At 40.6% G+C, this 27,813-nt stretch overlaps 2 protein-coding genes across 5 annotated transcripts in view; one reads left to right on the forward strand and one right to left on the reverse strand.

Annotated features, from left to right (window-relative positions):
* The window catches only part of TIMM23B (translocase of inner mitochondrial membrane 23 homolog B), a 45,983-nt gene extending 29,396 nt beyond the window's left edge, over positions 1–16,587 (forward strand). Inside the window, exon 7 of the mRNA XM_048858647.2 lies at positions 14,498–16,587. Coding sequence (XP_048714604.1) covers positions 14,498–14,634 — 137 coding nt within the window. The 3' untranslated portion in view covers positions 14,635–16,587. The remainder of the gene's footprint in view (positions 1–14,497) is intronic.
* NCOA4 (nuclear receptor coactivator 4) lies at positions 1,052–26,425 on the reverse strand. 4 transcript variants are annotated; one of them, XM_048858642.2, is made up of 10 exons: positions 26,246–26,425; positions 10,401–10,555; positions 8,790–8,930; positions 8,510–8,598; positions 7,748–7,856; positions 6,870–6,941; positions 5,917–6,060; positions 4,749–5,765; positions 4,323–4,412; positions 1,052–3,734 (listed from the first exon to the last, which is right to left on the reverse strand). In XM_048858642.2, the coding sequence occupies exons 2-10, from the start codon at positions 10,539–10,541 to the stop codon at positions 3,729–3,731; spliced, it is 1,809 nt and encodes a 602-aa protein (XP_048714599.1). In that variant the 5' UTR covers positions 10,542–10,555; positions 26,246–26,425; the 3' UTR covers positions 1,052–3,728. The 4 variants fall into 4 exon arrangements, with proteins under 4 accessions (XP_048714599.1, XP_048714598.1, XP_048714601.1 ...); XM_048858641.2 differs by having other exon boundaries at positions 5,917–6,063; positions 26,246–26,423; XM_048858644.2 differs by lacking the exon at positions 26,246–26,425 and adding an exon at positions 25,855–25,971 and having other exon boundaries at positions 5,917–6,063.
* Positions 26,426–27,813: the final 1,388 nt, after the last annotated feature.

Raw genomic sequence — 27,813 nt, forward strand, 5'->3', positions numbered from 1 at the left:
AAAGACAAACTTCTTTTGCTGTTCTCTTTCACATGACTTCTCTCTTCCAGCCATACTTGTTAAAGTACCTTTCAGCAGATTGCATTTGGAATTCCCAGCCCCATAGTTCCTGGTTGAGGCAGAGTGCATTTCTGAACCATAGGGGTATGTACATGAAAGCAGTTAAGGTGCTAACACTCCTAGCCTCTGGGCACTTGTAACTGTCAGCCCAGCTTCTCCCTGAACTAAAATGTGAGGAGGTGCAGAATGATCCACCTTTTCAAAGGCCAGGTCCTAGCAGAAGATTGATTAGAGAAGCTGTGAAGCAGTCCAAAGAGAAGGGAATTCTCACTTCAGTCTATTCTGCAGGGAAGTTTAAAAGATTTGTACAGCAACTTTACAGAAGTGGGGTCTACTACAACAATACATGACATTTCTAGACAGCTAATAAGGAAAATGGCAGAAAACTCCAGGGTAGCTTGAATTTTTACTCATCACTAAACCTATAAACACAAGAGGCAGCCCTCACCTATGTCGTTTAAACTGTTGGATTTCTAAGGTCTTGTCTACACGGCAGATTTGCCAATTTCAGGCAAGCAAGTGAAAGTTGCAGCTTATAGCATTTACCCTGTCTACACTAGGGCTTTTCACCACTACATTTACTCCAATGACTTTAGAATTCCATGTAGACAAAGCCTCAGAAACTTCCTTCTCTACAGGAGTGTTCTGAGTTCCATGAACCTGAGCTGCATCTTATATTAAAGATGGCTTACCTATCTTTATAATCAGCTTGTGGCAAGTATCTACTAGCCACCTACTCTAAACAACTGATAAAGGGGCAGGGACCCTCTGAAATGCATTTGTAAAGGATGGGAAGAAAAAAAAAAAAAAAAAAAAAAGCAGGCATTAAGGAAGCTTCTACCTAAGGCTGGCCTTAAGCTTTGCCCTGCTCAAGCTGCCAGAATTTGGGAAGTGATGACAAATAGCCAGGCCATGAATTGCTTCCTCTAGTTTCAGAGTAGCAGCCGTGTTAGTCTGTATCCGCAAAAAGAAAAGGAGGACTTGTGGCACCTTAGAAACTAACAAATTTATTTGAGCGTAAGACTTTCGTGAGCTACAGCTCACTTCATCGGATGCATTCAGAGGAAAATACAGTGGCGAGATTTATATACAGAGAGAACATGAAACAATGGGTGTTACCATACACACTGTAACGAGAGTGATCACTTAAGGTGAGCTATTGCCATCAGGAGAGCAGGGGGGAAAAAACCTTTTGTAGCAGTTGACAAGTACGTCTGAGGAACAGTGGGGAGTACGGGGGTCTGGTAGTGAGGGGTTGTCCTCTCCCCATGCCAAGCATGCTGTCCAAGAGGCAGCCAGGACCAGCCTACAATTTATTATGCCTGCATGAAAAAGATCTTCAAGTGGCCCGTTGCTCTGCTTATGGCATTCCTGCTCTCCATCTTCCCCTCTGCAAGGAACCTAGAACAGACCCCCTCTTACAGCACCAGAAAGGACCTTCCAGTAGTATTCTTGAGGAGGCATTTGTTGCTGTACCTCTTCTGAGTAGCTTCTGTATTAAAGAGCACCCATGTAGCCTACTGGATAGTCCCATATCAGTCAAAGGACAATGTGCAAATCTGTCAAATGTTTGTGTTTAGAGCCACAAATGATGGTGGAGGCTGTAGGGAACAGGACAATTTAAGTTACAGAAAGCTGAGCAAAGAGTTTATAAAATTCCCCAAATACAGCTTTCCACAAAGAAATAATAACCACCACACCCACTTTTGGCTGCAATGTTTTTTAATGGAAAAGACTAATCAACAGTTTACATAAATATTTATTAGTATTAACTAAATTGGGATTCTGTGAAAAGCAAATGAACACACCCCCAGAAAGTTTTAAGGGCATAATGAATTGACTATGAAGTTAGTACTCATTGACTAAGGTTAAAAGGATTATAAAGGTGAGTTGCACATCAGACATCATTAAATTCAACTGCTAATCAAAATAGGTTATCATTGGAGTTAGTCATAGTGCAGTCTTTCCATGCAGCAACAGGCAATATGGTCAGGTAAAAACTGAAGTTCTGATTTCAGTAGACGACTCAAACTATTAAAAGAAAAGGTCTTAAGTGGTCTGCTAATCTAAAGCCCTTATAGAGTCTATTTTCAGTGTGCAAAGGGCCAAGATTTTTTAAAAACATCAGTTCACAGGCTATCTGAACACAGTGATACCACACATGAATACTTTTACTGTGTAGCACCAGGCAAGTGGTATTAAGTTTCAATCCTTCTAACAAGATTTCCTTTCTGCACTGAAAAGTTGAGGTCATTTTTACTCCAGACAAGCTTTAAGAAAACATTATCTAAAAATCATCAGAAAAAAGTTAATGAAAATGAACAGGGGAAATTAACTGTGCAGATATTTAATAACTTTGCTAATTCTTCATGCAAGCTAGCAAACCTACTGCCCAATGGCACCTTGTACACCAATGGCTTCAGACAATGTATGCACTGTTTCAGAAGGGTTTAAATAAAACATATACTAGAGGAGATATTCATGCTATATCCACTGCTACAGAGATCAAAATTAATCTGACCCAACTCCCCAACTCTGATATCAAGGTGATAGTTACCTTAACTATCGAAAACAGATTGAAAAGGTGGTGGGATCTATGCAGGCCACCCTCTGGAAAACACATTGAACAAGATTACATCCTACTTGGAGGCTCTCAAGCATCCAAAGTTCCATTTTTGTTAAGCATTCAGAGATGTTTCCATTTATAATTATATTTGTCTATGAACCAGCTAAGGAAACATAACTACCAGCAGTTTATAGAATATAAGTTAACTGCCAATTAGTCTAAAAAAATAGACATCTTTGCATCACTATTACATTTTTTTGTAGACCAAATTGTTTCAGTAAAATTGTAATTGTTACCTCATCAAATGCTGGGCACCTACTAGCTTCAGAGTCTATCAATTCACAAAGACTAAACAGCACCGAAAAGACTTTCAGTTCAAAAGCAATTTAAAAAGATCTGGGCCAAATATGTCTCAGTTCTCAGTAGCTGAAGATCTCATTCACTGACAGGAAGGTCTTCCTTTAAAAACACATCTAACAGTTCTCATCATGCATCAGGGGCCAAAAAAGTATATTTCTTTCAAAAACTAGAATACATTTGACAACTTTGGGCTGACCTGTACATAGGACGCATGCAACAAGTGCCATCCTTCAAAAGTTAACAAAAAAATTGCTTCCACCTAAGGAATAAGCTATCTAAAAAAGATGGAATTCTTCTCAAAATAAAGTTCTAGAATATGAAGGGCAATCTTTTGGGTAGGAAAATTGCAACGCTATATAGTACAGTCCAAGCACCAGAGATGCAGATTTCACAGCAAAGACATTTCATTTTACAATTGCTCTGAGCTTCACCATGCTTCAAGTGAAAACCCATAAAAGAAGCTTCACATAGGCCCATGAAAGATACAATCTTACAAATGCCTATTGTGTCAGTGTGCTTATATTCAGCAGGCCTGCACTCAGGAGTATTTATAACACAAAGGCATTTTCTGCACCATAACTCAGTTACATATAAATATAGTTTGTCTTTTAGCTAAACGTTTGGAAGAAAAATAAAGCAGACTAGTCAGACACAAACACAATGATTCAGCAGACTGCAATGACATAGTATGTTTATGTGGCAATCAGCAGGAAGGTAACGTGGTTCTAATGCTTCAGGTTCTTCACTTCTAGAACAAAACAATTCAAAATACAGAGTTATTTTATTTTGTTCTTTGGTAAAGGAGAAAGTAACACTCTGTGAGAGAAGCAAGAACAAAAGGGATGTTGAAAATGCTTCACATAAAGATACTGCTTCTGGGGCTAAGTTTCTTGGTTCTGATGGGTTTGCTGTTCCCTTGCCAGCAACAGAGCTTTCCAGTAGGTTAAAAACAGAGTGTTCATCTGTCAAATGCCAAATATAGGACACTGGCTTAAACTATATGACAGACACCCCAATGTGATGCATAAAAATTAAGAAAATCCCAAATTAGAGTGTAATTTACCATAAACCATACAAAGAGTCAATATTTAATATCAATTTATTTAACAAGGGAATGATTCCGTCAATCTCCCCTGGCAGAAGACGATAAGGAAAAGAACAATGGAGGACCAGGAGGGGTGGGAATGGAGAAAAAGGAATAGGCTGAGCTGCTAAAAATAGATATAGAAAGCAAATCATATGTTGCTTTTAACATTTAACTGTAGATATCTTAAAGGATTATAGAATGCACAACTGTGTTTATTAGCAATGCATTTGTGTAACTGATTAATCTTACCTGTAAAGGGGTCTGGTACAGCCACTTTTCTCTATCTCCATTCAGTTTCATACAAGCAAAAAGATCACAAACTGTAGGAAGGCCACAGTCCTGAAAAAGGGAATGTCCTTAATAATTATGTCCAAAATGCATCTAAGTTAGTTTTCCTGTGGGTCTGCACTCTTTTAAAGGGGTCAGATCAAAGAAAGTTAAATCTAATATTTCTTGTGAGATGAATCTTGGCTACATTCGCTTTACAAAGTTAGTTGGATTTCAATACGGAGATCTGTTTTATTTCAGCACTCTTAAAATAGTGGTTGAGCATTGAGGAGACAAGATTTTTTAGAAAAAACTTGAGTTTGGTGTAAACACAGGGCAAGAAGTAACACTGGTAATTATACTGTCTTAACACATTATCTAGGAATAAACATTAAAGACTATGCTCACTTGTGCCTTCTTGCGTAGCAGCCATTTATCTTCCACTGGAGGCTCGTTGACAGTTTCTATATTCTTTGAAGACAACACCCAATTGTTGACATGCAGAGGAAGGTGGAATGGGGCTAGGAGGTCTAGAAAGGGACTCTTGAAGTTAACTTCTGCTTTCTCCCGGGTTGCCTTTTCTTCTGTGCTTGCTGCTTTGTGCTCTGATTTGGCTAGCCAGGTTGTCAATGGACTCTCAAGCAATGCTTTTAGAGGTTCTACAACCTTCACTGAACTATCCAATTTCACTGTGGTAGTAGCTGACTCCTCTGGAAGCTGCCTGGAGGGATGAAGCCAGATGTTGACAGCAGATTTAGGCTTCTCAGGCTCAGGGTTCACCACCGGTATCTGGCTTACTGGCATGCCATTTTTATCCTTCCCCTCTTTCTTCAGGAGCCACTTACACAAAGCTTCCTTTTCACAGCTGTCATCACACACACACTCTGAAAAGCTAGTGCATGGCTCATTAGCTTTGCACACATCTTCCACTTTAAATGGAGTCTGGGGGTGCTGTAGGAGCCAGACATTGTTGGTAGATACTGTTGGGGATTTCTTCACATCCTGATGCTCATTCAGGCACTTAAGATTTCCAAGGTTTTCTATCTCTACACTCTTGGCCTGACTGCCACGACAGTAAGTGCAGGAGTCAGCTTTGGGAAGCCAATCATTTATGTTATATTCCTCCCTAAAAGGTTGAAACACACATTTCCATTTCTCTTCTGAGGCACTACCTCCATTTTCTGGGTCAGAAGGAGTAAGCAGCCAGTCAGAAATGTCCATCTCTTCTTGCTCAAGGAACTCTAATTCATCCACCTTTTCAGTGGAAAAGAAGGAGCAGGTGGTGGAACTGGAGCTCCTGTGCTTATGGGTATCTGTTTTTTCATAATTTTCTTCTCTTTGCTGATTCTGCAGGAGCCAATTTTCCAAATCTTTCAGATTTCCCCAGGCTTCCTCAAAATAACAGACTTTGGAAGAGTTTAAATCCTAAAAAAAAAAAAAAGCTGTTTGTACAGTGACAGCTCAGAATATTTTGAGAATCAAGCAAGATGTAACTAGTATAATGGATATGCTCCCCCCCTTTCCATTTCAACTGCAGCATGAAACCACATTCCTCTTTAATACGTGAAGAGCTTACCTGGCTGGTCTCTGGCACATGCTTTTTCATTAGCCAGTCCTCAGGGTTGATGCTGGGAACATATGGAGCCTGGCGAATGCTAGCAGACTTGCTTCCAAGTAGCCAGTCACCGAGTGGGGAACCCAATGTCCCAGACAATAGTTTCTGCTAAAAAAGAACGTATGGGGTCTCCAGGTTATAAACATAGCTATTTCATTGTGGAGGCAATCTACAGAGAATCTCAGAATGTACAGTGTGTCCGATGTGTACCAATATTTATTAACCAAAACAAGAACCACAGAAGTCCCTTCTCACACCATCATCACAAAAGCCTCACAGTCATCTATGTGGCAAAAAAACAGCTTACTGCTGTGTGGTTTGCTTTTCCTATTGTTTCTAATTATCTAGAAACTTGATTGAAAACAGTTAAATGTGTACAGTTAATCTGTATGACCTATGACCCACAGGAGTTCTGGATCCTGTGATCACTTCAGCCCTTTTGACTGTATAGTCTCTCCATCTACATGAAAAATACCTCGAACTTAGCTGCATCTCTGTGCTGGACCCAGCATGGTGCCTCCCAGGTGAACTGTTGCAATACAACTGGAACAGTTTCAAATCCTTGTGTGGCACACTTAGCACTCAACTCCATTTATCGTCTAGTATTTGGACTAGAAAAGCCAAGCTGGAGCTGCCCCATTCCATCCCCAGGGACAAATTAACTCAAGTTCATAGTCAAGGAGCTGATGTAAGGGAAGATGGCAAAAGGAAACTAGAACATCCACCCAACAGGCATTTCGTTGGGACATGCACCTTGCCACGTTGTTACTGAATACTCAAACAGCAATACTCAAACAGCAATACTTTAACCGTTGCCATGAAAATTACCAGTTAGGAAACCGGACAGATAGCAAGGTTATGCTTATACTACCTTTAGTCAAACCCTATTTTCAGAAGACAAATATTCATTTTACCTGTTCATGTTGGGCCAGCGTGCAGTTCTGCACTGACATCCAAGGGGAAGCATTTTCTGTCTCAGGAGTTTGCTATTTAAACAAAAAAAAAAAAAAGAAGAATATCACTTTCCTCATTTTTAAAACTCAACTCTAATTAAAAAAAACAAATGTTTAAACATTAAGACTAAAATGAAGCAGCATTAAAAGCACAGTTACAACTGGTAAACTCCTTTTATATCCCTGTAACTTCAAGGTAACTGAAAAAAATTTTTTTTTAAAAGTGGGGGAGCCTTCAAAATCAAGATATTATGGCAAATTTCAGTCTAGAGCAATTAAGCAGAATTATTTCTGCTTTTATAAAAGTAAATGCTCCCAGAGGCTGGGTCATGTACCTTTTTCACCAATATAGCCTACAGCTGGCATCCGCTAAAGTCAATCCCCACATTAAATTCCAACTGCTACAACAAAGAGCAAGAGCACATACCCGCCGCCCTCCACCCCACCCTAACCTTCCAATCAACCTCTGCCAAAAACATATATGTAAAGTTTTGTGCAGCAGCTAAGGAGATACTTTTGAAACAGACTTCTTGACAAATCATCTATAGCTTGGGTTTTGTTATTACTGTATATAAATATCACATCCCACCTAGGTGATCATAATCTATCTGATCAGGGAGTTCTAGACTTTTTGAAGTTAATTCAATATTGCATATAGCAATTTTTTTCATGTGCCTAAAGCTGTAATAAAACATACACAAATATTTTATTTCAACTAGAGATTTAAAATGAACCCAGTTGAATAAATAATCAGGGATCTGCAGACACCCTCTCCCCTTAAAAATATCTGAATCAAGTATTTTCAACAGTGATCCTACTATAAAAGCCTTGGTACTCACCATTGTTTTAATTGAGCCAAAGGATGTGATGGCCTGGCGAAGGAAAGACGTATCAGCCTCAAAGTTCAGGTTGGAAGACTCTTCTGGTTTGAGGGTCAGACTGCCCAGTCTAAAAGAATTAAGGAGATCTTTAATAAAAATTAAAGTTCACCCATAAGTTTAGTTAAATGCTTCACTAGCTTTAAGCTTATAAAATTGAGCCAATATTTGTATAAAGGCTTTTAATTGGCTCTGTTGCAAACAGCCAAAAATCTGAACTAATTTGAATTATTTATTTAGCTTTTTACACAAAAATAAAAAAGATATGTCCATCCAAGGCTCTTATGCAGTAAAAACAGAAAAAAATGAAATATCCAGCAAAACAGCAAACTCCTCTCCTCACTTACTCTTCCTCCCAAATCAAATGACATCAAACCTTAACCTCTGCAGTAACCTGCACAAATAGTTATGCTTGCATTACCATTTATGGTATCCTGACTTCTCTTTAAAGGATCAATTTAAAAATCTTACACTGAGATTTTCAAAGCAGTCCTGGGTATTTAGCCATACTCATCTTCTATCCTAGACTGTTTTGAAATCTCACCATTAATTTTTTTAGCAATTACTGAAAATAGCTCACAGTAAAGTATTATACATACTTCAGAAAAGCTAACTATGTAGAAGAGATGGTTTACAGATATTATGACCAGAAAACAGTTTAAATTCAAAGTAAAGTCAAAATGAATAGCACTCTCATTTATTCAGATCACGTAATATTTTTACCTCTCCAGGCACACAGAAATCTGATTGACTAGGTCATTGCTATGGGGGTGTTCCAGTTGGTGGATAAGACAATTGAACTGTCCCAGCAACTATATGAAAAATAAAACAATATTATTGCCTTAGCTCCAGTAAAGGCATCACATGTTCAAATTCACATTCTTATACATGACACAGGATATACCTGTTCAAGATTTTTTCTTTACCATGAATACATACTAGCAAGACCAGTGTATTTGAAAGGGCCAATATAGCTAAACTGAGTTACACACACACATCTTACCCAGTAGAGTTGATGTGTTTGCTGTTGCAAGGTCTCTTCTTTGAGCTGCTGAATGAGATCTACCTGTTCAAGCAGCCAAACTTCACGACTGCGCAGACATTCCATATGACGACTTATGCAGCTGTGAACCTGAGCTTTGACCTGCAAGATAAATACCGGCTCCATTTAGTATTTCTAGAATGCCTGTTGAGTAGTTCAAACCAGAGCATACCCAATGTTTCATGGGGGAAGAGAGGAGAGAAGAAACTGCACACTGAAATTACATACTAATATTTTTGTACTAATTGTAATCACCTCGAACCATAACCTGAAATTTCTTTGTTCAAAGAACACACCGAAGTCACCAACTCTCACACATCACAACATACAATTCACACACAACTGGCTGGGTTAAGAAACCTAATACTATTGTACACAAGTCTGAGTATTCTTTAGGACAAATGCAGTTTCAATTATTATTAAACTTCACAAAAGTCATGTGAGGCTACCCAATTCCACAGACAGATAATATTAAATAGCAATATTTGTCAATTATGCATATCACAGTAACACCCAGCGTCCCTCATCAGAATCTGGGCACCACCATGTATCACAGGCAAGCAGAGGCAGCGGGGATAGGGGAGAAGGGGGGAAATACAGTGTGACACAAACAGACATTAGCCTCCAACCATCTTCTTCTCACCCCATAAAATACAAATACAAACCATTTTGAAATCCATGTCATTGCATGTTTATGCATCTTTTACCCAACATACTTACCAGTTACCCCACTTCAAAGTTCAAGACCATTTCCATTGAAGGAGTACCCAAACACAAAGGATTATCAGTTTATTAAAACAGCCATACTACTACATATTATTTGTAGCACCTTTATATCATTCTGTTTAAAAAGAAGTTATTTCCAGTAGCATAAATAGTGAATCACTAAAAAAAATCCCATTACAAATAAACGATTAACACAAAAAATGTTGACGAACTGCACTTTTTATTTTGCCTGGTGAGGTTAGCAATACTCAAATGCTTATGTCTTCTAAGGATAATAGTGAGATAATGGTTAGGGCTCTGCATCTGTCATGAAGATTGAGGAAGTCATGGATTCCGTGACTTCCCGCAACCTGACTTTCCGCAAGCTCCAGCACTTCTGCAGCAGCCAGTGTGGCTGACCCTGGGCTGCCCAAGCAGCTGGCTCAAGGGTCAGCTGCTCAGGTAGCCCCGGGGCCAGCCACACCAGCCTCTGCTGAAGCAGCTCTGCAGCCAGCCACTTAGGTGGCCCTGCAGCAAGCCCTGTGCGGCTGGCCCCAGGGACCACCTGAGCAGGGGCCCGTGTGACTGGCATAGGTGCTGCTAGCCCGCCTCCCAAGGCTTCCTCCCACCCCCCAGATTTAGTCAGGGGTATTTATAGCATGGACAGGTCACAGGCCATGAACTTTTGTTCATGGCCTGTGACTGGTCCATTACTTTTACTAAAAATACCCATGACTAAATCATAGCCTTAATAATGGTGCTTCTAGGACAGATTTCAGTTTATTGTCTCAGAACACCAAGTATCTTGTAGAACTACCAACCAAAACTGGTAAAATGTTAGACTTTTAAAAAGTACATTTTAAATACCTCTCTCCAGTTCACTTTAATTTGTTGTTCAGCCTTGAGAATTCCAGCAATAGCTGTCTCCAAATCTTTCTGAGCTTGAAGGCACTTTACAAGGGGCTCCTTACTGCAGGAGTTTCCACTCCTATCCTGCGGTGGGCTCATTCTTGATAATGTTCCTAAACCACAAGGAAATTTTGTTTTAACAACAGTGAAACTTAAGTATTTAGGATAAGAAAGGATAAGAATGAGGAGGGCATATTCTGAACAGTCATCTGCATCTGTACCTGAGTAATATTAATTTGTTATTGAAAACAAATTTGAAATGTAACTTTTCTAGAGGTCAAGATACCGAATACTAAAAAAACTGCTATAAGAAAGTAATGTCCAGTAAGTTGTACACCTCTGTGGACAGCATGTCTGAATATACCAATCTTTGCCTTGGTTGTCCTCTCAGTTTACTTTTGGTACATAGTAATTTGCAATATATGATGTGCTACAGAAAACAAATTATCTGGAAAAATATTAACGAGGAGGTCACATTGAGATCTTGAGATTCTTCAGGGTAATTTTTCAGCACAGTAATTTATCCACACTAACAATATAAAAAGAAGATATACTGTTCTGCTAAATATCTACATGCTTAAAACTTCCCCATTAGATTTCTGTTTTCCAATGCTTTTAAACTTTTTTCTAGCTAAGGAAGACATGGAGGATGGGAGAGGTCACAGAAGACTGGAGAAGGGAAAATATACTACCTATCTTTAAAAAGGGGAACAAAGAGGACCCGGGAGCTCAGCCTAACTCTGATACCTAGAAAGATACTCAAATTATTAAATAATTAATTTGTAAACACCCAGAGGATAATAGTGTTATAAAGAATAGCCAGCATGGATTTGTCAAGAACAAATCGTGCCAAACCAACCTAATTTCCTTCTTTGACAGGGTTACTGGCCTAGAAGGTAGGGGCAAAACTGTAGACTTGATAAAGCTTGACTGTAGTAAGGATTTTGACAGTCACACATGACATTTTCATAAGCGAGCTAGATAAATGTGGTCTACATGAAATTACTATAAGATGGGTGCATAACTAATTGAAAGACCATAGTCAAGAAATAATCATCAATGGTACACTGTAAAACTGGGAGGACTTATCTATTGGGGACCTGCAGGGGTCTATCCTCGGTCCGATACTATTCAATACTTTCATTAACAATTTAGATATTGGAGTGGAGAGTATGCTTTTAAAATTTACAGATGACACCGAAGTGAGAGGGTTCACAAGCACTTTGGAAGACCAGAATTTGAAAGGACTCTGACAAATTGGAGAATTAGTCGGAAATGAACAAGACGAAATTCAATAAATGCAAGTACTATACTTTAGGAAGGAAATATTAAATGCAGATACAAAATGGGGCTAGGCAAAAACTGACTAGGCAGAAAAGAAAAAGACCTGGGGGTTATAAAGGATCACAAATTAAATAGGAGTAAGGCTACGATTTTGTCATGGACATTTTTAGTAAAAGTCAGGGACAGGTCACGGGCCATTAACAAAAATTCATGGAAACCGTGACCTGTCCCTGAAACGGTCCATGACAAGAAGTGGGAGGGAGGAGGGTCCAGCACCCTGCCCTGCTGTGGCTGCAGTCCCTGCCTCATGGCTGGGAAGGAACCCCATCTGTGCCGGCTGGGGAGCTGCAGGGGATCCCCTAGCTGCTGCAAGTTGCATAGGTCCCCTGCATCTGTGGCGGCTGGGGAACTGCAGAGATCTGCTGCCACTTGCAGTGGCTACGAAGTGGACAGGGGACTCCTGCCCATGGGGACGGGGGAGCTGACGGGGATTTCCCCGCCGGCCGCTGGTGGTGGCAGGGGTACCCCGCAGCTTCCGGACACCACAGGAGGTGGGGGTACCCTACAGCTCCCAGCGGCTACAGGCTGAAGTCACGGATATCTGCAGAAGTCACAGATTCTGTGACTTCCGCGACCTCCATGATCAAATCGTAGCCTTAAATATGAGCCAACATGATGCTGTTGCAAAAAAAAAAGCTAATGTAACTCTGAAATGCAGTCTTGTATATAAGACACAGAAGGTAACAGTGCACTCTACTTGGCACAGGTGAAGCTTCAGCTGGAGTAATGTGTCCAGTTCTGGGTGACACACTTTATGTAAGACCTTTTGTGGTTTTGGGGATAGGAGGAGGAAACTTTCTGTCACTGGTGGAGCCGAACCTATGTTTGCAGCATTAGGGAATTTTTAGAAAACACTGTACTCTTGAGAGGCCAAATTTAGAACAAGAGCTAATAGATTCTTCAGAGATTTGCTATAAAACTTGAGATTCACTTCAAATGACTATCAGAAATGTGCAGTATCTCTGGCCTTCTCTTGATTACGAAAAGTGGTCAAGTCTAGGCTGAGTTTAGGTAGGAAAATTTAGCTAAGCCCAACTACATCCTATCTTTTTGCTAGTCAGGACAACCCTAAATGAGGCACAGAACTACTCTGAAAGGTATGATTTATTTTTTTCCCATTCACAACAGTTATCAGAGTGAGAATTTTGTTTGGTTGAAAGACTGAATTACACTGCTTCCAATACACATTTTTTTAAAAGTAAGACTAGTTTCCTCTTCCTATCCCCCAAAACACTAAGAGTCTTACATATATGCAGGGTGGATAAAAAACAATGATTTTTAAAAAAATAAAAATAAAAAAAAAATCGGATTTTTCAGGAAAAGCCCAATATTTAATTAAGATACATTATAGCTCAAATTTCAGAGTAACAGCCGTGTTAGTCTGTATTCGCAAAAAGAAAAGGAGTACTTGTGGCACCTTAGAGACTAACCGATTTATTTGAGCATGAGCTTTCGTGAGCTACAGCTCACTTCATCGGATGCATCCGATGAAGTGAGCTGTAGCTCACGAAAGCTCATGCTCAAATAAATCGGTTAGTCTCTAAGGTGCCACAAGTACACTCCTTTTCTATTATAGCTCAAAGATATCTCATCCTGGAATAGGGATTATAAATTCTAAATCTATAGTATGAGAATATATTCATGTAATGTTTAAGAAAAATTTTGTAAATGAGTTCCAATAGTTCATGGATTACGGACCCAATCTTATGGGATTCCAGGGGCTTCTGTATAGATTATTTAGGTTAATTTTTCTATCTACCCAATGGGACTCAGTGCTCAGTCTAGAAGATACCATCAGAGATACTCAGTTTTGCACTTCTCAAACTGTCGATTTGTGTCTCCAGAGAAAATTCTTGTTAACAGCAAGATGTTATTTATGTTTTTAAATAAATAAATATATAGAGGTGAGAAATAAGACCTCAACCCTATTGTCCCTCTGCAAATTTGCGTACACAGAGTCAATCCCTTACCTCTCCCTAAAAGTGCAAAGTTTCAAAAAGTTCAGTGAATAGAACATTGTTGGGGCGGAACAGATCTGGACAAGGGAGAAGAAGTCTGAAGATAAATGTGAGAAGGGAGGTACAGACAGTATAAACAAAAGTGAAACTGTTTAAGCAGCATATTCCAGAAGTCTTGAGGTCTTTCCAAGTGTAGCCTTCATTGATTTGAGATCTACCATACCATTCTCTCACTAGAAGGAAAAATCTATAATGGCAGCAGGCTGCAAAAGAGACTCAGTTTAGGAATATTTTAATGAAGTTTCTCTACCTGTGGGTAAGACAGGCATGTGTGCAAAATGCAAACAGTGCAACAAAGTAATGCAAGGCCTGGTTGAATGAAACAACATCATGAGAAGTGTTCCTTCTCAAGAGGAAGCTGCATTGAATATGATGAAAGGAACATGTCTGAACATGCAGGATTTTCAGTTTTGTAAACTTTCTTATTTCATACTTCTTTCTTAAGGACTGCCTGTCTTCCTTCTGGACTATTCCTCTGGAATTCTCATGTTTGAGCAAAAAATATAGTTGTTACTCTATGATACTATCATTTTAGATGCAGTTGTGACAAAAAAAATAAATAGCTGAAATAGGCAGATCTTCCTTTTACAATTTCACCTTTAAAGTAGTACTGAGTGTCAGTGAATGCAATGAGTAATGCTAAATGAACAGTATGATAATAATTAAATAACTGCATTGACTTCTTTTGTTTAGGAGAATCCATCCTCAACATACAGGATTCTGAAGACTATCCACCTTCAAGATCACCATCATTTTCTATAGTTTCAGAGTTATCTGCTAATGATAGTGTTTCAGCCACATCATGTATGTCACATATATATCACCTGTAGCAAAAACAAAAATAAATCTCCATCATCCAGAAACAACTATAGATAAATCTGTGATAAAACCAGCAGATTTACAAAAAGAGGTAATTGATGAAAAAATTTCCCAGTTTGTTTATGCAACAAACTCTTCTTTCCTTATGACTGAGAACCCACACTTCGTTAATATGGTTCAGCCATTAAGACCAGGATACAGTCCACCCAACAGAGCAGATGTCGCAGATAAATTGCTGGATAAAGTGTATGAAAAAGAAATTGACCAGTGTGCAGAAGGTATAGGTGAGTAAAATTGTTAACCTTAGTCTTGATGGGTGGAGCAACGTCCACAATGATTCTGTTGTATGTGCTTGTGTGACAACAGAAGAAGGGAATGTCTTCCTTACAGAAACAATTGATAAAAGAGGAAATGCATACACACCAGAATACTTACAAGTAGCAGCAGTAAAAGCTATAACAAACTGGAAAAAAATTCAAATGTCTAGTATGCAGCTTGGTCACAGACAATGCTGCAAATATATCCAAAATGAGAAGAAATTATTTAGAAGAGAGTGAAGAGTCCCAAGCTAATAACATACAGTTGCAGTGCTTATTTGATGCCAAAGACTTCAGTGTTGCAGAAATAAAAGGGCTAATGTTGTTGAAATTGCAATATACTTCCGTAACAACCACTTTGCAGCGGCTGCTCTGAAAAAAGTGGAAGGAACCAAGCTAACTCTTCCACAAGATGTGCAATGGAACTCAGTAGTGGTCTATTTCCATATCAAGAACTGGCCTATTCTGATGACAGTTTGAGAACAAAATCGTGAAAAATAAATAGATGGCACTGTCACAGCCGAAGTTCTCAACATTGGGCTTAAAAGAAATGTTGAACACATGCAGAGTACCCTGAAGCCTATTTCTGTACCTTGAACAAAATGCAAGGAAATAACTGTTTTATTGCTGATGGTGTTGAAATATGGAAGGAACTGAGTGAGATCTTAAAAAGAGAAATATGCAATGACAGAGTTAAATTACAAGCATAAAAAAAAAAGAATAGGATAAGCAGTATCTCCAACTTATTTTCTTGCAAATATTCTTAATACTGGATACCAGGGTCAAACCTTAACTGCTGAAGAAGAGGACCTGGTTATGACATGGACATCCAGCAATCATCCCTCCATAATGGCAACTATAATAAACTTCAGAGCAAAGGGTGAACCATTCAAGAAATATATGTTTGCTGAGGATATTTTAAAGAAAGTCACACCAGTGAACTGGTGGGAGTCACTTAAGTACTTGGATTCAGAGACTGTTGAAGTGATAATCTCACTTTTAAGCTTATTCTGCTGGTGTAGAAAGAATATTTGCTTCCTTTGGACTAATTCATTCCAAATTTAGAAATCGTTTGGGACCCGAAAAAGCAGGAAAGCTTGTTTTTCTTTTCCAGATTATAAACAAACAGGAAAATGAAGGTGGAGAAGACTGAGTTAGCTGCAGAAGCCAATATTTTAAGTTTCTCATGTTGACCTGGCTGACACAGTCGATTTAATTTTTGATTTTTTTTTAAAAAAAAAAGTTCATTTAACTATTTTAGTTAAAAACAATTTTAACAAAAACAAGCCTGATTTTAAAAAACTTGAATGTTTAACTAAATTCAAAAATTCATATACTTGTTTTCTAAATTATTATACGTTTGCTGTTGAAGAAAAAATCCAGAATACATAATGTTGTTGTTTTAGTTAAATAAAACAATTTAAATGTCTGACGGGTGATTTTCTCCTCCTAATACAGCATGGCAAGAAAATCCTCCAAATATTAATGATTAACCTGTTGAATTGGAGATATTTATGAAGTCATTGGGAGGTGAACTATCTGCTTCATTTATATTTGGTAAATGAAATAACCAAACCATCATTCATTTTCTGATATAGCTGTAAAACTAATCTGAAAAGTTTTCAAAATAAAACAATCACTTTAAAAGTGTGTAGTGTGTACCTTCTAAAAATGAAACCTACATCTCTCTCTGAGTTGTGAAGAATATGTATTAAGGTTATAACAACCAACAAGAATGCACTTTTATAGCGAAATCCATGAGTAAACAGAGCCTTTTAGTGATTTAAATCAAACAGACCCTGGTCTTTAGTAATAATGTCACATGAAAATGCAGGTCACCACCAAGAAAGAAAGAACGAACAAACAGAACAAAAAACAACACAAATATAAACATTCTGCAGGGTGGGTTGTATGGTGTGTTTGGTTTTCTTCCTATGAAAAAGGATAGAAGCAACATTTCATATGTAAAATCAAAGATCACACCACGAGTTGTGAAGTAATTTCATCCAATACCTCCTCCTCTTGAGAAATATATGATCATATTCAGGCTAGAACTAGAAGAGTACTTTAATTCTTTTTTTTAAATGTACATAGGTCTCCACCAAATTATTCAGGATGTAGAGGGCCAACCTACCTTGTCTCTATTTTTGCTTGAATATTATATGTTTAATTCTAATATTAATGCAATTAATTTAGATGTTCAACTTGTAAAACTTTTGTAATCTTTCTTCTTGCTACAGTGATTGAGTCCAAGAGAAGCCTAAGTGCATCATTTCCTTTTAATTTTAAAGTTCAGAGGACACTGCTAAAACTTAATTTTTTTAATCAACTAATTAAAAAAAAAATTCTGATGCAACCGCCTCTAAATGTGTCCTGACTTCTCTTTTTAAGTTTCTTTTTGAAGAGCTTTCTGCTCCCCTGCTAATATTAAGCAGCACCTTTTGGGTGAGCCAAGAACAAGCTAACATGGTTAATTCTCTTCCCTGTCCTTTCTTGAATGATCCTGCCTGTTGCTAGGGTAAACTCCCTCTTGAAGAACCTGGAAAAGATTGTGCATGTGGACCCAACTCCCAAGCACTACATAAGAGCAATGGTGCTACTGCATGTGAGTTCAATCCTTGAGGGGGCCATTTAGGGATCTGGGGCAAAAATTGGGGATTGGTCCTGCTTTGAGCAGGGGGTTGGACTAGATGACCTCCTGAGGTCCCTTCTAACCCTGATATTCTATGATTCTATAAGATGGAAGCGTAACTGTAACTGACCAACAAAACAATGACACTGGTTATATATTAAGTGCTGTTAAATGCACTTACTAACCAGTTACAGTAAGCTTACCTACCAATTATGGAAATAGTAGTCACAATTTTTTCAGAAGATAGTATGATTTTTTTTAAAGTTAATTTTGCAGTGTTATAGTTTGTATAAATAACAGTGAGCTTGAAGAGACTTGGTGAAAATTACACTGGTTTTGTACATCTATGGAATGCAAAACCATTACAAGTTACAACACTTTGCAACTTACATATTTTAAAAGAGTAAAATTGACAATAGACTTGCCAGTTTCATGGTTGGCATTCACTGTCAATTTTGCTACCTTTTAGGAAAAAACAGCCAAAGCACTGAAAGGGTTGTAACTGGACCTCGCTGTCTCCCATCAACACCATCTAACTTTCATACACTAACTGATTTAGTACTCTATGTCCAGAACATTTTCCAAGCACCATATATAGAATCTTTCAAAATATTTTAACTACACACACAGTACCAATGAAATGAAACCGCCTCTGGAGTGAGGCAGCCACTTCATAGCCATAATTCGCCATCATGACAAGTGGCAGAGCTGAATTTTACCAGGAGGCCTGCCTATGCTACAGATTTTGCTTCAATGTCACTCAATTCATCTCTACTCTACAGAGCTACCACCCATCAGAACATTATTATGGGTATATTACAAACTGTGAAGATGCAACTAGTTTATAAAAACTTGGAGTTTTAGGGAATTTCTGGCCAAGGACATTCACAATGAGTGCCACTGGACCTTTAACACCTTCTTGTAGCAGTAAAAGCCTCAGTTTTTAACATTCTCATACAATAACTGCAGTTAATTCTAAAGAATGAAGGGCTGAATTGATTATGCTGGTATTTGAGGGACACTCAGGAAAGTTAAACCAAAGTTACTAAAGGTGTGAAGGTAACGCACATAAATTAAAGCACATTATCGCTCCCTACCCCCATGCTCTCATTCAGAAGTAAAGTGGCCTTAGTTCACTGTAGCTTAAACTTTTTCTGATCCAAGTAGCTGTTGAAGATCCAATGGCACACTTTATAAATGTTCCTAGCCAAAAATTCCCTAGCTTAAGCAACAGCAAACCAAGGCCACTTTATTATGTTATACAGAATATTTCTGCCATTGTCTCAATTGTGTATCACAGCTACAAAGCCACTGAGTTGTTTTACACATTTTATATTTCAAAACTGTCTAGATTAAAAATTCTAATTGCAATGTCTTTAAATATATGTATAGAAGACTGTTGATATGAAACCAAAAATATTCAGGGAAAAGAGTCTGTACATCTTACAACTTGTAAAATGAAAGCCCCCTACATTAGCTAAAACTACACTTTCTTCATCCTGCATTTCTATCCAATGATGGAAATAGTTCAGCAGTGACTATGGTTATTAACAAGCTTTTAGTGTTTTCTCTTTCAGCATCCACTGATTCATACAGCTTTCTAGGGCTCACCCAAAACCTCTTTTAAACAAAATTGCAGTCTTGTTCCAAACACATATCTGCTCAAGAATGCACAGAACGGTTTCTAGTGCAGAGGCAGCAACACATGAATTCTTCATACAAAATAATGCAATTAAATTTTCTGCTTAAAAAAAAAAGTCTGAAAACCAAAGACTTTGCTTGTGTCTAAGTGAGTGTTCCCAGAGCTGTTTAACTTTCTCATTATCATTCTATTCTGAATCTAACAAACGCAACATACTAACAGAAATCCATGCAATCACAAATCCCTGTGGTAAATATTTTATACAAATATTTAAAGCATACACCCATACCGCTGACTTTATGTCACATCCCTGCAGCCTGAAAGCCAAGCCTGCTTGTCCTACCTGTTTACTGTTCGTCTGCCCTCCCGTACGACGAGCCCAGGTTCTCAAGGCCTTATATAGCCCCTGCAAATTTATCAGCTGTGAGCACTGAGCAGGCTTTGGAATCTGCCAGCGCAGCTTACTTCCTAAGCCCACCCCTCGAGCCCCACGTGGCCAGGGCAGCCACAGCCGATACTCAGTCTTGCACGTCTTCACAAAAAGGAGGGATTTACGGGGGCACCAAAGGGAAACGCCTGGAAACAATCGTAGCAGCAGAGAGCTCTGACTGGCCTGAACGCTCATGCACAGAAAGCCGAGGGAGGCTACACCATAAAGCTGCGAGGGGAGGCCAGATTGCTAATACTGAGAGAGGAGGGACTCAGGAAGGGTTTTCTGTTTTTTTAAGATTTAATAACAGTTTTATTAAAATAAGCTTCTAGAGAAGTGGAGTCTTTACTTTGCATGGTTGCTGCACAAAAAGAACACAGCTCTGCTGCTGAGCAAGATGCCTGTTCCCTGCCTTGGAGACGCACCTTACACTTACGGACTTTAGTCTTTCTAACCTCTGTCCAACAGGATAATGCAAAGGGGAAAGGCCACATTAGGGGTCTTAGAAAACTGGAAGTATGGCAACGTTGGTCTCTAAACAATCCCCTTTTGGAAATTAAAAGATGGAATTTTGTTTACCAAACCTGCACACAGTTGCTTAGGGCCAAGCATGCAATCTGTGTATGTGGTTTGGCTAACAAATATGGATCCATTTTCTCAGAAAGATCTGTAACTTAGCTGTTCAACCAAATCTTCCACAGTTTACAAGGAGTCAATCTGTCCACATCAAAATCTTACTATTCTATTCAGCAAGGACAAAAATAATTGGCTTGAGATCTGGGACTCTGTCTATATTAAAAGACTGAGATGTTTCCCATTATAGTACCAATGAATTGTGGTTCTCCTGAAGTACCCATCCCAGAATGCAGGCCCCACAAATCCTCTTAACAGATGGAGAAGTGCTGTAGCAAAATGTAAAGTGTAATCCCTATAATAAGCATTTTTCAGTCTAAAATAGCATGCATTTAATAAAACTTGGTGTCAGCATTCCCCAAAACACAGGTCTTTGTTGTATGCTGTACCTTATAAAACAGAAGCCATACATGGGTACAGAAGCTGCAGTAGGCTCAAAACATGAGAGGAATTTGGAATCACCACCTTAATGAACAACAACAAAAAATGCTTCACATAATGCACTTTGCAAATCTGAAGATTAGACGTGCTCTTTATCTACCCAGGCCATTTTGGAATTGTATCAAGTGAACTTGTGTTGCTACACTTCCATTCACACTAACGCTGGAATAGTTCAGACTGAACCAGTTATAAGATTTGCTCAGAGTTAATGCAGTAATATCAATACACAATTGAGAAACATTACAAACACTAAAAAAAAGAAAAGGAGTACTTGTGGCACCTTAGAGACTAACAAATTTATTAAATATAAATTTATTAAATAAATTTGTTAGTCTCTAAGGTGCCACAAGTACACCTTTTCTTTTTGCAGATACAGACTAACACAGCTGCTACTCTGAAACCTGTCATTACAAACACTAGTGTGAAAAGTGTTTTACATGTGTTCTAGATGTTTGAAATGGTTCTTTTAATTGTTGGAAGTCTGTAATGTAGTTGGGACACAAAAGTTCAGCACCCTTCTGAAAGCCTGATTGTGGTTTTATGGCTTTTACATTAAAAGTAAACCTTTTTCAGCACCAGAGGGGTAACTATTGCTTATACTCATTATTAGCATGCAGTGTTGTTGCAGTCATGTCTTACTCCTGGGAGAATTCTGCATCGCTTCACACATGCAGAACTCATGTGCCACTCAGATTTTTTTTTTCCCCCAGCAGAAAATTCATTCTGCCAAATGTGCTGCAGTTACACCTTTTGGCCACCTGGGGCCGCTGTGAACATAAGAACTGCCATACTGAGTCAGACCAAAGGTCCATCTAGCCCAATATCCTGTCTTCCAGCAGTAGCCAATGCCAGGTGCTTCAGAGGGAACGAACAAAAGAAGTACTCATCAAGTGACCGATCCTCTGTCGCCCATTCCCAGCTTCTGGCAAGCAGATACTAGGGACACCATCCCTCCCATCCTGGCTAACAGCCACTGATGGAGCTATCCTCCATGAATTTATCTAGTTCTTTTTTGAACCCTGTTATAGTCTTGGCCTTCACAACATCCTCCGGCAAAAAGTTCCACGGGTTGACTGTGTATTATATGAAGAAATACTTCCTTTTGTTTTAAATCAGCTGCCTATTAATTTCATTTGGTAACCCCTACTTCTTGTGGTGAGAGGAAAAAAATGACACTTCCTAATTTACTTTCTCCACACCAGTCATGATTTTATAGACCTCTATCATATCCCCCCGTAGTTGTCTCTTTTCCAAGCTGAAAAGTCCCAGTCTTATTTCTCTCTCCTCAGATGGAAGCCGTTCCATACCCCTCATTATTTTTGTTGTCCTTTTCTGAATCTTTTCCAACTCCAATGTATCATTTTTGAGACGGGGTAACCACACTGGCACGCAGTATTCAAGATGTGGGTGTACCATGGATTTATATAGAGGCAATATGATATTTTGTTTTATTAACTATCCCTTTCTTAATGATCCACAACAATCTTTTTTGACTGCCGCTGCACACTGAGTGGATGTTTTAGCAGAACAATAACTCCAATATCTCTTTCTTGAGTAGTAACAGCTAATTTAGACCCCACCATTTTATACATATAGTTGGGATTATGTTTTCCAATGTGCACTACTTTGCATTTATCAACATTGAATTTCATCTGCCATTTTGTTGCCCAGTCACCCAGTGTGGCACCAGAACAGAGAACAGCCGTTCCTGGGCAGCCCCAGCTGCGGCTAGGGAAGAGCAGAGGCTGCGTTCCTAACAGTGCCTGCCCGTGGGGCCAGGAGGCACGGGATATGGGGGGGTACAGAAAGTGTGGGGCACATGGAGCTGCTTGGGTGTCACAGACTGGGGTTCAGAAGCGCTAGTGGGGGGACGGACTGGGGCATGGGCTGAATGGGAGTGCAGGGACACATGGAGACGGGTAGAAGAGGGTGGCTTAGTGGGGGTGCAGGAACACATGAGGATGGGGGAAGAGGGTGGCTGACTGAATGAGAGGCTAGGGGTCAGCCAGGGTCTGCATGGAAGAGGCTCCCTAACAATCCCCTCCCCCAACACACTAAAAAACCCCTGTTCCATATTTCTCCCACCCACACCTAACAAACCTCCAAGTTCACTCTCAGGCTCCTTCCCAGCAATTACTTCCCTCTCCCTCAGCTCCTCCATTACCCCAACTCCCCCAAGCCTTTGCACTGCTTCTGAGGGGTGCAGGAAATACATTTCTGTATTGTAGTTTAAATTAATTACTCAAAAGTTCTGTATTAACATGCCTAGTAAGGAATCTATTTGTCAAAAACATTTCCTGAATCTTTTGTTTTTGTCTGTATTGTTACACACATACTTGCTCACAGGTATTTTGAAATAAATTACCAAAATAATTTAAATGTGTGACTATACTGTGTTATTTTGACAAATAAAATATGCCAAATTTTGCTGAAATTTAAAATACTGTACACAGAATTTTTAATTTTTTGGCACAGAATTCCCCCAGGAGTACAGTCTCTCCCAGGACATTAGCAAGACAAGGTGGGTGAGGTAATATTGTTTATTAGACCAACTTCTGTTGGGGCCAAAGACAAGCTTTTGAGTTTACACAGAGCTTTGGGAAACTTACTCCGGTTTGGAAAATTTACTCAGGTCTGGTCTACACTACAGACCTATATTGCCATAACTATAGCACTCAGAGGTGTAAAATATTCACACCCCTGAGAGGTCGGTATAACTACGTTGAACTCCCTGTGTAGACAGCACTGTCAATGGGAGAGATTTCCCCACCAATATAGCTACTGCGAGTCCATTTGGCTGATTCTGTAGCTTGATTTGAGCTGTTTGTTCATGGAGGCCTAAATGGAGATCAGTCTTCCTTTAGTGTGATTTGCAAATGTAATTTTAATCCTATCACCAGTAGCAATATGCTGATTGCCCCTCAATAACCAAGTTAAATGGAAAAAATTGCCCATTAAATGAAAGCTCTTTGCAGATTCCCCCTATGTCTGTCCCTGTTATAGTCATTTCTGTTCTAACAGGATATCCACCAGTCATTCCATCACTTCAAGGCTATTCTATAATCCCAATGAAGTATGGAATGTGAGGCACATTCCCTTGAAAAACATCATGCCATATATTAACGTTGCCTATATTTTATACTTTTAGAATATATATATATAAAAAAAAGAGGCTTTCAGAGAAAAAAAACATGCAGTATGTCAAAAGAAATAACTTTGGGGAGTTCCACAACATGATGCATGGTGGGTTGTCACAATGCAGGAGATACAACGAGGACGGACACACTAGGACCTGAAATAAAAACTAACTTTTTAGGTGAGAAGTGAAGTGGTACCTAACCCTTAACCTGGTTACAGAGGGGGAGCCATTCAAGATATAGTTAAAATTATTGGAATTTAACATATTTCCATTGTTAGTGACCTTACAAGGAAAATCCAAATGTTCTTCCCGTTAAGACTGCTTCCATATTCATCTTCTTTTTCACCACTCCCTACTCCAGCCCTGCTCTCCCAATTATGCTTCTCTTGGTACTATACTTCCATAAGCACCTCTCTGCCTTCTCCCATGCTATCCCTGAGACCTGGAACGTACCCCCACATTTATTTTCACTACAGCCTCCCTCTCGCCCTTCAAAAACCACATCAGACAGCTACTTATATTGACCCTCCCTTCAAATCTAAGCACTTCTGTAACCTACCTGCAATTTTTTAAGAATTCTTCCATCTTATGTCTTACCTAGCCTGGAGTTAAACTCTTTGCAGAACACTATGCACCTATGGCACTGTATTAAAAAGCAAATTTATAATCACTACAGATAATTTCCAAAATGCTCAAGTCCCAGTGACTCAGGCTTGGCCTACACTGAAAAGATCAAAATAGCTGCCAGGGGTGTGAAAAAACCACACACCTGACCACACAGCTATACTGTCCTAACCCCCAGACGTAGACAGCTATGTCAAAAGAAGTCCATGGACCCAGTCACCATCTACTGAGGAGCCTACACCAACAGAAAACCCCTTTAGTCAGCATAGCATGTCTCCACACTACAGTACAGGGTTGTGCTGGCGTACCTACACTGACACAGCTATGCTGTGGTGCAGAGACAAGGTGCACTTAGGTGCTTTTGAAAATTTTGCCCTAAATCTAATTAACAAACATAAGCCAAAAAAAGATTTTTGATCATGCTCAAATATATTTACCAAGAACACATGATAAGAAATGCTACTATCTTTATGTATGATTGTGTAGGTTAGGATGCAGGAAATATTTCACTATTTGAACACAAAGAAAAATCTCATTTTCAAAACTGTTTAATTTAACGAGGTTCAGTGCCACCCATAATAAACTGTAAGATAAATTATTAAACCAACCAGGCTGCTGATTCTTAATTTTTAAAAGATTTTTTTCAATTGACAGTGTAGCTCAGAGTAAACAAACTAGTGCTTTCATATTGTACACCCATCACTTTGTTTATTATTCTTTATTAGTGCATCAAATAGAGAATTGTTTTGTTTAGTCTGTTTGGCAAATGGTACCTTTTAAAAGAACAGTCATATTCCTTACATTTGCAATGAGGCGAGTACAAAACTGACAAGCTCCTTTTATGTAGATCAGTGGTTCTCAATCAGGGGTACACAGAGGTCTTCCAAGGGGTACATCAACTCACTAGGTATTTGCCTAGTTTTACAACAGGTTACGTAAACAGCACCAGCAAAGTCAGTGCAAACTAAAACTTCAGACTCGTTTATACAGCCCTATATACTATACATTGAAATTCAAGTACAATATTTATATTTTATTGATTTTATAACTATATGGTAACAATGAGAAAGTAAGCAATTTTTCAGTAATCGTCTGCTGTGACACTTCTGTGTTTTCAACGTCTGATTTTGTAAGCAAGTAATTTTTAAGTGGGATGAAACTTGAGGGTACACAAGACAAATCAGTCTCCTGAAAGGGGTACAGTAGCCTGGAGAGGCTGAGAACCACTGATGTAGACTGTGGTAGCCCCCAGCATGTGCTCCTCAAATAGAGGAAACGTATCTGTGGGCGCCGTCCCAAAGTCCTCCCCACCTCCCGCACCCTCCGCTTACGCTCCCCCCGCGCTCGCCCCCACCCCACTCCGCTCTCTGCACCTGGCAGCCTCTCCCCGCCCACGTAGTCCAGGCAACATCTCTCCTCCCGTCTGCCTGCGCGGCTGCGCCCCCGCCGCCGCGTTACAGGAGTCACTGTCCCCCCGCCGGGACGCAGCCCCCGGGGGAAGCGCGGCCCAGAGCGGCCGCCCGCCCGTCAGTTAGCGGCGCGGGAAGGGCGGGGGAAAGCCACGTACGGCCAGGCCGGAGCGGCGGCGCCACCCCCGGCGCACACGGGGGCTGAGCCCGGCCGGCCTGCACGCGAGGCGGATCCTCGGCTCTAGGCGAGCACCAGCCGGCGGGGTTCCCCAGCGGGCGGGCGCAGGCGGGGCGTCCGCGCGCTGCGCGGCGCGGCGGGGGGAGGGGTGCGGGTCCCGGTGCGCTCCGCACTTACCGGGCTGGGGGGCGAGGAAGGTTCCACAGACGCAGCGGTTTGACCTCACGGCCTGGAGGCTCAGTACAAAAAGGGAGAGGGGGAACGAGCGGCTACTCTCGCGAGAGCTGTGCCCGTCGTAAAGCCTCGCGTGGAGCACTCTGCGTGTACTGATCCGTAGCGGCAGAGAGGCGCCACTACGCACGCGGGCACCTTCCCAGCCCGAGGTCCCTGCTGCGCTAGAACTGGGTCTGCGCATGCGTAAAAGCCTCCCCCTCGCCTCGCCTCCCGAGGGGGCTGGCCGGGGAGGGTGGCCTGCAGCGGGGCAGGTGGCAGGAGTGAGCGAGACTGACCGAATCCCAGGCTGGGGCCGCACGGAGCGGTTGGGTCCCGTTGGCCTGGCAGCGCAGCGCGCGTGGGGTGCGCTCGCGTCGCCCTTGGGCTAGAAACATCTGTTTTTTTCTTTGCCTGAGACCCTCAGTTTTCACGAATCACGGGACTCCCGCGGCTGGGACTTCAGGAACCCCCCCGCTGGCATGAGACGAGCTAGTACCCCAGCACACTATCATACACCAGTTTGGGGGGGCGGGTCAAAAGAATTCCTTGGCAGGTTTTCAGTAGCCAAAAAAAAAAAAGAAAAATCCCCCCTCAGTGCCCTAGGGATCCTGGCATATCGGACAAAAATGGAACTGGCAGCAGTGACCAGGAGAAAGCCTAGAAATGTCTTCATCACTAACACTGCTTTTACTAAGGCAGGGCTGGCACGTGGCACAGATCTCTTTTGACTGCCCCATCATGTTTGTCCGCAAGATCCTGGCTGAATTGTGGGTGAGAGCTGTAGCCCTCCCACCTACCTCTAAAACTTGCTATTGTGCATAGCATCCGGCTGAGGGAGGGGGACCTGAGAAGGGATGGGGCAAGCTGCAATGAGTGTGGGGGAGAGGGGAGCAGGTGGCCCAGCCCTAAAGACAGCTCCCAAACCACAGCAAGTCTGGTCTAAGGCAGAACTGTCAGGCTGTCTCAAAGGAGGCCACAGCTTGAGGCAAAGAACCCTGTGGCCACTTACTTACCAGTGCCTAGCCTCCCCAGCTACCCATCAGCACCAAGCCTCCCTTCCCATTCAGCATAGGCCAACATGTCCAACCATAAGCACCCAGCCTAGTCACCCCTCCCACTCTCCATCATCCAGACTGCCTTACCTCATTTTTCTGTCACCAACCACATGGCACTGCCCATCTTGCTTTTTCACTGCCACTCACTATCCAATAGCATCCCTGTGGCAACTGCAGCACATACTTGGGTAGAAAATACCTTATTCAGAAATTTTTCACTAACAAATTTTTCACTGGGTAGGTCCAGTTCGCAAGGGCAACTCCCCCATCCTCTCTGTCCACTGGTGGAGGAAGACTAGCTGTTTCCTCATACTTGTTTCAAGCTAATTTTTCAGAATAGCTGGATGCCTGTAGAAGTCACTGTGACTTGCCAGCTTTCTGTGACCCATAGTTTGAGAACTACTACTGATTTTAAAAATAGATGCAGAGATATGAGGGGGGGGGGTGACAGAGCTGTTTCACCCCCTCAAGGAAACC

Source organism: Caretta caretta, chromosome 7 (genome assembly GCF_965140235.1).
Source record: "Caretta caretta isolate rCarCar2 chromosome 7, rCarCar1.hap1, whole genome shotgun sequence".
In the NCBI taxonomy this organism is placed as follows: domain Eukaryota; kingdom Metazoa; phylum Chordata; order Testudines; family Cheloniidae; genus Caretta; species Caretta caretta.